Below are 9,384 nucleotides of genomic sequence, written 5' to 3'. Positions count from 1 at the left end.
AATTGTTTTATTAAGTTATAAATATCTATGATAATCAGCAAAACTAATTAAGATTTAGCTTAAGGTTAAAGTGAAAAGAATGTTAATTAATAAGTAAAACTAAATTTATCATTAAGTTATTAAGTATTAAAAATGAATAAAACATATTTTACAAAGTGCTTTGCATTTAACTTTCACTTCAAGAAATTAAATTTATTCAATGGATATTGAACTATATGTATTTAAACCAAAGAATCCAACAAAAAGTAAAAATTTCTAGCTTGTGTTGTATGTCAAAGGGTGCATAGAAGGTCCATGGAACACGAGTCCAATCAATTTATCCCTTTAGGAATTATGCATCAAACCTTTTGTTAATAATTAATAAATGAAAAAAAGGAAGAGAGTGGGAGAGAAACAAGAGTGGGGAGATAAAGAGATTGAATTCGCAATAAATATATGAGGTGATAAATATTATGTAGATAGATACATAGAGAAGATCAAAGAGAAATAGAGAAGATTGGAATATAGATAATGAGAGGTGAATAATAAAGAGGGGTAAGATAAGATAAACATTGGAATGGAAAAATGAGTGTATATTATAACAATATAAAGGTTAGTAGAGGGAGGGAGATAGATAGGAGAAGTGTATGTATCAAAGAGAAGTAGGAATATAAAAATAGAGAAAGAAAAATATAGAGTAAGATGAAGAGAAAGAGATAGAGACAATTCTAAATTATTGACTTAATAAATAGATAGGATGTCCATTTTGTATAGCAAATAATAGTTAGAGGGAGTAAGATGAATATTATAAAGAAAAGCATGGGGAGTAGAGAGGTGAAAAGATTTATTGAGATACATATAGATAGAGAAACATAGGAAGAGAGAGTATATAAAGATGGATCATAATCAAATATCAAAGTAAAGGATAGTTATGAAGGAAGAGACAAACAAGAGGCAAGTCTAAGGGAGAGAAATAAGAAGAGGAGAGGGAGATAAAGAAAGACAACAATAAAGATATATTATGTGATAGATGAATAGAAGATAGATAGATAGATAAAGCACATACATAGAGTATGTCAAAGAGAAATCATAAAATAGGATAGAGATGCATAGGGCTGAAACATAAAGAGGGGTAAGATAGAGATAGAATGGAGTGTCTTATGTGTTTGAATAAGAAAGATATATATATGGGGGTAAGGGAAGACATGAAGAGTTTGTGAATACCTATTCAAGAACACCATCAAAAGTATACAAGACTATCCGCTTAACCCTTGCACCCTTCAAAGGGGTAAGTGCTAGTATTTAATTCTCTTTATATTTAGGTAACCATGTCAAACTAGAGGGAGAGGACAAATTCCGTTGTGAACCTTAAAATGATTTTTTTCCATTACGTTGGTTGAAAAAAAATACCTTTGTAATTTCAATTACTTTTTCCTCACTCCAAAACTTGATAGAACAAAACACCAATGATTCTCATAATTTATAATTATCATCCTCTTATCTGAGAATGAATTAAAAGATATCCATCATTACCTCGGTGGTTTTGTCTGTCACAGATAGTACACCCAGGCTTCGGATTCCTTCAATTTTCTGGATTTTTTTACAAGAGAAAGTACCCATCGATGTACTACAGAGCATGAAGCTCAGGGCATATTAAAACAGTTTGCCACGACACTAAGACCGTAGTCTTATCAGATACTTCATTACTAATTATTATAGGGACCATATCATCCGCGAAACTCCTTCAGGTCCTCTTCACATTGTCCCCATGAATTGTAACAAACCCCTCACTCGCAAGGTTCCCAATTGCATTACGAATCTGAAATGGAACAGAATAACTCATTATGTATTCATTTCCCCCGAGAAAATGAAAACTGGAGATAGCTTGAAATTTACCCACAATAAAGAATTACTTACATCATTCAGGCTGACTTCCTTGGATCCCTGTTTATGCATTTCCTCCATCAACTGTGATTGCATTCGTTCATATCTGGTTAGGTGCCATATCAACAATTTTCTTAACACTATTCAGGGCAGTATAAAGAATGTTACCTCGGTAATACGGGTTGATGGTCCCCCCGCCTGCATCTTTTCCATGATAAGAATCCTAAGTGATGAAATCAGATTGGCTCGTCTCATTCTTTCACTGGCTGAGACCCCCGTGTTTATGAGATCCATGTCAATGGTCCCTGTAACCATTACACTCAAATGCATTCAGCGGCTTCCAATTAACATAGTTCTTTTAGAGCTGACTAGTTTTGTGATGATAATGCATTCAATATACAACTAAATGAACTGACAATCCTCATTGCCAAAGATGCACAATGGTTACCAGTTGAATGATCTGTGGCAGATTGTTGAAGTGCAACTTCAAGAAGCCGGAATGATTCTGCCACATCACACCTTTCAACCTGCAGAATTGGAATGTAAGATATCTTTTTATTGCCTCCATCTGGCTTTAAAATAATCAGGAATGTAACCCACTTTTGTCTACATAGGATTTTCTTACCCACTCAGAGAATCTGATGCGGGCGAGGGCTTCGCTTATTCTTATTAAGCTTTCAATTTGGCGCGGAGTGGCTGTGATAACCTATACAATTCATTCAGGATAACACAAGTTAACATAACATGAGCATTACCCTGCATCTAAATGCATTCTTCAATGGAAGTATGAGATATACCGCTACTTTTTTCACGTGTGTAACTTGTAGGCATACCATACAGAAATTGAATTTGAGAATATATTGAGCTAACCTTCTTGCTACTGCCAGGGAAGTTTCCCTTCCTACGCATTTCAACATAACCACGGATAAGATCTTCTGCTGCCTCATCAGATATCTTAGGATGTATATGTTGTCTTGCATAAGTGATATACGAAGTGAGAGTCGAGAGGTCGAATGCATCCAGCGTTTGGTCCTAGAATCAGAATGTAGATCACATCATAAATATTTAAATTAATGGAAAAGGTCTATTTATCAAAAAATATATATATAAGATCATTAGACCCCATTAATTACTATATAGTATTGACCAAATCAGAACTTACCTCTGGCTCGTCATAATGTAATGCAACAAGATGCCTTGCAAGGCGCCTATCCGTTTGTTCATCAGCTTTATCAAGCACTAGGTAGATCAAATCAAACCTGCAGGCATTTTTTTGTGATTTTTTTATACTTGAGTGACAGCAAATAAATCCTCCAGCTTGAATTCTAAAACCAAACATACTCCACCTGGAAAGCAATGTTGGAGGAAGTTGGATATTGTCAATCACTGACAATCTAGGGTTGTAGCGCGAACCACTAGGATTGGCACAAGCTAAAACAGATGTCCTTGCATTTAGAGATGCTATGATCCCAGCCTTTGCAATTGACACTGTTTGCTGTTCCATAACCTACTTCAAAGGAATGACCAGACATTGATATACAAGTCAACCAACAGCATAGATTATGAAGTCAAGAAACCACTTAGAGCACATAATTTGAAGTGCTCGGAGAAAAATCACACCTCATGTAACATGCTACGAGCATTGTCTGACATCTTGTCAAACTCGTCTATGCAGCAAATACCCCTATCACTCAATACCAATGCTCCACTTTCTAGAACCTGTTGAGTTCAAAGAAATAAGCAGATTATATAGAATAAAGTGGTAGGCAGCAGTGGGGGAGCAGGCAGCACAAAGAGCTCAATGAACAACTTACTGTTTCACCAGTTTCAGGATCCTTTGATACATAAGCAGTCAAACCAACCGCAGAGCTTCCACGGCCACTTGTATAAATGCCTCGAGGAGCCAACTTATGCACATACTGAAGTAGTTGAGACTTACTCGTACCTGGATCCCCAACAAGCAGGATGTTGATATCACCACGAAAAGTGGCCCCTGAAGCTAGTTTTACTGCAGTTCCCCCAAAAAGCTGTTTAAGAAGGATGACGGTCAACATATTGTCAAAGAAGATATAACAAATTACAGATTAATTAAACATGAATGCACAGAAAGATACCTGGCACAAGAGCCCTTTCTTTACATCTTCTAGCTCCCAAATACTCGGAGCTAAGGACCTGGTTAGCCTCTCATAGATATCGGGCATGCGAGATAGTTCTTTCAACTTCTCAATCTGGAAATTGGCAGTCAAATTCAATTTCAGAACTTGCAAAATTCATGTTATATACAAAGGTAAAAAGTATGAGTTGATACCTTAGCTTCATAATCAGCTGGTGACATATCACCCTCTTGAAAAGAAGCAAAACTGTCACTATTGGTATCACGTTCCATTGGATCTTCGGCTCGCAATCTTGTCTTGTCTGCTTTTTTCAGATGAAGGCAATCAATGTAGGTCTGCACCAGCAAATGATTTACAAGTCAGAAATAGAAATTATAGAATACAGCATTAAGGTCCTCATTTCCAACTTAAATGGACTAGATAGGCTTGAGGACTTTACTTTAAATAGAGATTTCACAATCCTTTGGTTTGGTCCCACTCTAACTGTCATAGCTCTGAAAATCCCAGTAACCTGCACAAAAAAACCAATGTCAACCTTCAAATGCTAACACATGGCAATGAAAACAAGTGTAGAATCCATCATGCAATATCAGACACACCTCGACCCGATCACCAGGTTTGGCTGCATCAACAAGTTTGTCGTGCATCAGCAAGCTAACTGTGTGCGGGGTTTCCCCCTCTGGAATGGCATCAGGTGTTTCTTGCAGCCTTACAATCTGCTTATCAGCAAACCTGATCACAAAATAAAAGGATATAGTTGTCTTAAAAGTCTTGCAAATGCAGCTTCTTGATCATGCATAAACTAAAATCAACAAGTTCCTACCTGCATCTGTTATGCATCAATGTCAAAGAATTCATAGCAGCACATTCTGGCCTTGCACAACGTGTAGGTTCATCAATGCGACCTGAGCATTTGAAGCATAAAATGGGATGTGAATACAAATCCAGCCAAAAATCTTTTAGACAGCAAGTACCCTTGTACATAGTGAAGCAAAGATATGCGATTGAAAAAAAAACATGAAATACATTTGACCAAATTCGGTACAAGATTCTCATGGAATATGATCATAAAAGTTGGCACGAAAGTTCTTGTACAGAGATATTTTTCACACCAAAAAAAGGTGCTCTCTCGTATATAGCTTTCATCAAGCAAACATCTCAATGTGAGAAGAACCTCACGTACAGTGCCATATTAGTTCCAATTAAGATTACAGAGAGCAGATCAACAGTGGCCGTGCCACAATAAGGAGTAAGATCTTATTTGCAAAATCCTGGAATCTAAAAGTTTCTGAAATCACTTTCATAAGCATGAATCTGTTTAAAGACGTAGATTCTCTGCCACAATTTATGCAAAATAAAATTGAGAAACAAACATAATATATAAGATTAACTGTTATATTAAGAGTTCAACTGCAATCCAACAAATTACCTCTGTCAACAGGTACTGGTGCTGGAGCATATCCACAAACAAGGCACCTGAAGAACGCTTCTTTGATTTCTGGTATAATTGAGCTGCACCGAATTATCATTCCTTTGACTGAAACCATCTTCTCAATATCTAGATTTCAAAGACAACAAAACCCCCTTATTAGATCTTTCAAATAGCAATGAACAATGAAGACGTAACTTTAGAAAGTATGGGCTACCTGATGGATTCAGATCTCGCATGTTAACTGTATCTCTGAGATTAAATATTCTTGCCTGAATGCAATGGCAGTTATATGTAAGTCTGGGGCATATTTATGTGCATAAATAAACAAGATCTGAAACAACTAAGTCATTAAATGAAAACACACTAACCGAAAAACTTCTTTTTTTTTAAATACAATTCAGTCACCTGTATGTGCTTCTCCCACAGAGGCTTGAGGTGAACAGCAACATCCATCAATACAATGTCAAAAATGGCAAGAACTTCAAGAGGATATCTGACCATCTTGCCATAAAGGTCTTCATCATATTCGAAGATGTTCATTGCATCAATATTCAGCGAATCACCTTCGACTTCCATTGTCTAAATGAGAAATCAACTAAATGAAGTGAATACAAAAGCAAACGTGCTCAACCAATAATTTGAGATGAGACTAGATGGTAACCATAAGAAGCCAGCAGGGACAAATTTGAACCTGTTCCAACAGCCTCATGTATTTCCCCTCAAGGTCTGAAGGATCGTCCCTAAAATTCCTCAGAAAGCGCTGAACTGCTTGATTGACATCTTGAACACTTATATTTGTGCCCCAAACAAGCATAGGGGGGTTGCCATCAAGGTCACCCTCAGAAGACTGGGGCATCTAATTATAGTAGCCAAAAGAGATAATTAATGTGTTTCACCAATACATATTATACAAATTGAAAAGAAACGATTGACTCAATTGATAAGCAGTTCTCTGTCCAGAAAAAACAAGTTCATTTATAAGTAGAGGAAAAGAAATTATAATACAGCCATACCATGGCATGTATTTTGAATAGAAGAGGAACCTACCTCTGTTGCATCCCCGACACTGCTGGGAGTAACAGGTTGCCTTTGACGCCTGCCTGTCGAGGAACTACTGATATCATTGCGATAGTTGACATAGGAAGGTCTGTAGCAAGTTAAGGATTTCAAAGCAGACAAGAAGCCAATTTCTAAGGTTTACATAAATATGCACAAACGAATTCTGCTTATTTTTTATATGCATCCCCTTCTGAACATCTTGGGTTGTTTTAGATGTGGCACTGGCAAGAAAGTAGAAACCAATGCACACGAAGTCCATCTTAAACCTCTAAGCCCGCAGACCATAGATACTATCTTTAGCATGATTTCATGAGAAGATCTAGACAAGAAAATTGCAACAAACAAATATTTTAGAACAATGACCAGCTATTCTTTTTATTTATGGATTCCGAAGCTGTGATGGGCAGAATAAAAAACTTCAAGTCTGAGTGTTTTCTTTGTGTCAATATTGGAATCGGAAGATGTATTTCTTGCACGATTCATCTGCTTTAAATTCAACTATGAATTAGCCAGAGCAAAAATCTTCATGTCTGATTTTTTTCCATGACAATATATATGGGCAGCAGTTTATATATCACACACACACACATATTTACTGCCTGGGAAATGTCACTAGAGAATAAAGGGTAGATTCAGATTGTTAGATTAAGGAAGGATGCTATTCAGTGTTAAAATATACCTTAATCAAATCTATTGGTTTAGAGTGAAGTCATCTTAAGAATGGGTTGCTCTTTGGATAGATCTTGTTGGTCAAAACTATGATACTGAATTCAAGGGTCACTGGATACAAAATGCAAAAAGTTCCCAAGCATTTGCAGGCACAGAGGGATAGGATGAACAACAGAAGAAAAAAGTGCAGAAAAAACTAACTCAAACCTTTCACATTCACATTCATTTGATAGCAGCTACACCTTCTAAAATTGTACAGTATTTGCCTTGTCCGCTTTCAAAGCTTAACAATTTTGCAAACTCTACATACCCACAGTGTACTTTCAATAGTGTATATCGACCCATAAAATGAACACAAAGTTGAAAACTATATAATCCGTGAAACCCTGACATGCCTCTTCATATTTTAGAGACTAAATCTTTATTAAGATGGGTGAAACCAGGTTGCTGTAGGCTTATTTTGTTGAATAAATACGAATCAGGATGACTTCTCCATAGAAAGCATGTTCATGTTTGAAGCCCGGTTTTTGATATTACCAAATTTAATGTGTTACAATGCCTAATTTATTTTAGAGTTCGAACTTTTAATGATGCATAATTATCCCAAAAATTACACCCTATCTGAATGAATTCTGTATGTTTCCAACTTTCTGTTTTTCGTGCCATTTTACCTCAATGTGTCAATGCTATTCTGCTATTGCTATATGATACACAGCTCTAAAAGTTGTCCTGGGTCTTGGCTAGAGGATCAGTATTTTCATGCAGTTTTTACACTCTCATAATGATTTAGAAAGCTCACTGAAGCCACGGAAGGCATATTTTGTGGAAGTTCCTAGTAAATGTGTACTAGGACTTGTGCGGTACTACACGGAAAACCCTCCAGGTATTTTTTAGCACATTGACATAAGAAGCATTACAGCAATAGAAGTACATGGTTCCCAGGATGGAATACAAGTGGTCGTTGAGCCTACTGACACGAGATTAGGGATAATCTCGGCCTTGTTACAAGCGAAACTCAAACAGTTCCACATCTGCAGGTCCAACCCAAAAAACCGCCCCAGAAATCATTATCCGTCTGTAAAAACCTTAAAAACAAATTAACCATTTACAATCTAGCACAGATCTGCATCCCGGGAATGAATCAGGTAATTTCAAGCGTATCAAGAATTTTCAACATCTCTCTTCAAAAAGGTTTTTTCTGTAACCATCTATCTTTCATACACAATGCAGAGAAAACCCCCCTCCAAAACCCTTTTCTCAAATAAACCAATCAAAAGAAAAAAGAGAAAAAAAGTGGGGATTTAATAGTAAAGGATACGTTCCTCTGGCAGTAGCAGGGGTCCCAAAGTCGAGAGGCGTTGTATACCCCGATGATACGCTTCCTGACCTTCTTCTGCTGCTGCGTCTACGTACAGGACTAGAATCCCCAGACGAATGACCTACAGCCATTACGATCACAATGCATTCAGATCTCATTCATACAAAATCAGACTTCTTTTCCTCGAACATTCTTTCTAAATCTACAATTTGTGGAAGGCTCTGGTCTACAATACCTGTTTCTCCCATTTCTCATAAACAGAAAATTGCTTTCATCGGAGGTTAGAAACCTTACCTTCTCTGGGCGCAACGGGGGAAGACGTGCTGTCCATTACAAGTGAAAAGGCTTCAATCAGTTGCAGATGAGAGAGAAATCTAATGCTCTCCAAAGCTTAAGCTTGAAAGAAGAGTTGAGGGTTTCGTATGAGAATAAGGCGCAAGATTTTCCCGCCATGATTTTGGCGGGAATCATCTTCCCTATTTTAGCCAGGTCAGGTCTGATTTTATAATTAAATTTTGGAATTATTAAAAAGTAGTCTCCCATGGAAAAAACAACTATTTAGTTTTTACTCCCATTTTGAAATAAAAATGGATCAAGTTTAATGCCATTCATTGTTGTTTAACAGTGAATTTGAAATGTACAAGAAACGATAGTTGTTTAGTTGATGTGAAATTATATACTATTATTTAATGTAAAAAATAGTTAAAGATCGTTTTAATTAGAAGTGTTAAAATACAATTAGACTCAAAAAAAAATTGAGTAATTTTTGTTCTTTATTTTATATATTTAAAATGGCGGTAATTTTATAATGTAACATTAAATATGTTTAGTGTTTATTTTTTATTTTTAAATTGGTATGAAATTTGATATCATTTTCAATGTGATTATACTAGCATTATTGGAAGAAGGTGCAAGGGGTACCAATAAGT

The 9,384-nt window shown here is 36.3% G+C and overlaps 1 protein-coding gene across 1 annotated transcript; it reads right to left on the bottom strand.

Annotated features, from left to right (window-relative positions):
* Nucleotides 1-1,432: 1,432 nt before the first annotated feature.
* Nucleotides 1,433-9,102, bottom strand: LOC149577755 (DNA replication licensing factor MCM4-like). The gene is made up of 22 exons (XM_089825566.1): nucleotides 8,750-9,102; nucleotides 8,456-8,576; nucleotides 6,457-6,556; nucleotides 6,101-6,265; nucleotides 5,815-5,988; nucleotides 5,624-5,678; nucleotides 5,407-5,535; nucleotides 4,801-4,882; nucleotides 4,577-4,709; nucleotides 4,417-4,488; nucleotides 4,172-4,312; nucleotides 3,978-4,091; nucleotides 3,678-3,890; nucleotides 3,484-3,582; nucleotides 3,210-3,370; nucleotides 3,026-3,122; nucleotides 2,734-2,895; nucleotides 2,489-2,569; nucleotides 2,312-2,390; nucleotides 2,032-2,168; nucleotides 1,897-1,947; nucleotides 1,433-1,798 (listed from the first exon to the last, which is right to left on the bottom strand). Exons 1-22 carry the CDS (start codon nucleotides 8,784-8,786, stop codon nucleotides 1,724-1,726), a joined length of 2,478 nt encoding a protein of 825 aa, XP_089681692.1. The 5' UTR covers nucleotides 8,787-9,102; the 3' UTR covers nucleotides 1,433-1,723.
* Nucleotides 9,103-9,384: the final 282 nt, after the last annotated feature.

Source organism: Cupressus sempervirens, chromosome 1 (assembly GCF_028749045.1).
Source record: "Cupressus sempervirens isolate cs-2001-9-10 chromosome 1, ASM2874904v1, whole genome shotgun sequence".
Classification (NCBI taxonomy): Eukaryota; Viridiplantae; Streptophyta; class Pinopsida; order Cupressales; family Cupressaceae; genus Cupressus; species Cupressus sempervirens.
The sequence above is the reverse complement of the archived record's forward strand: the minus strand, read 5'-3'. Positions and strand labels throughout refer to the sequence as shown.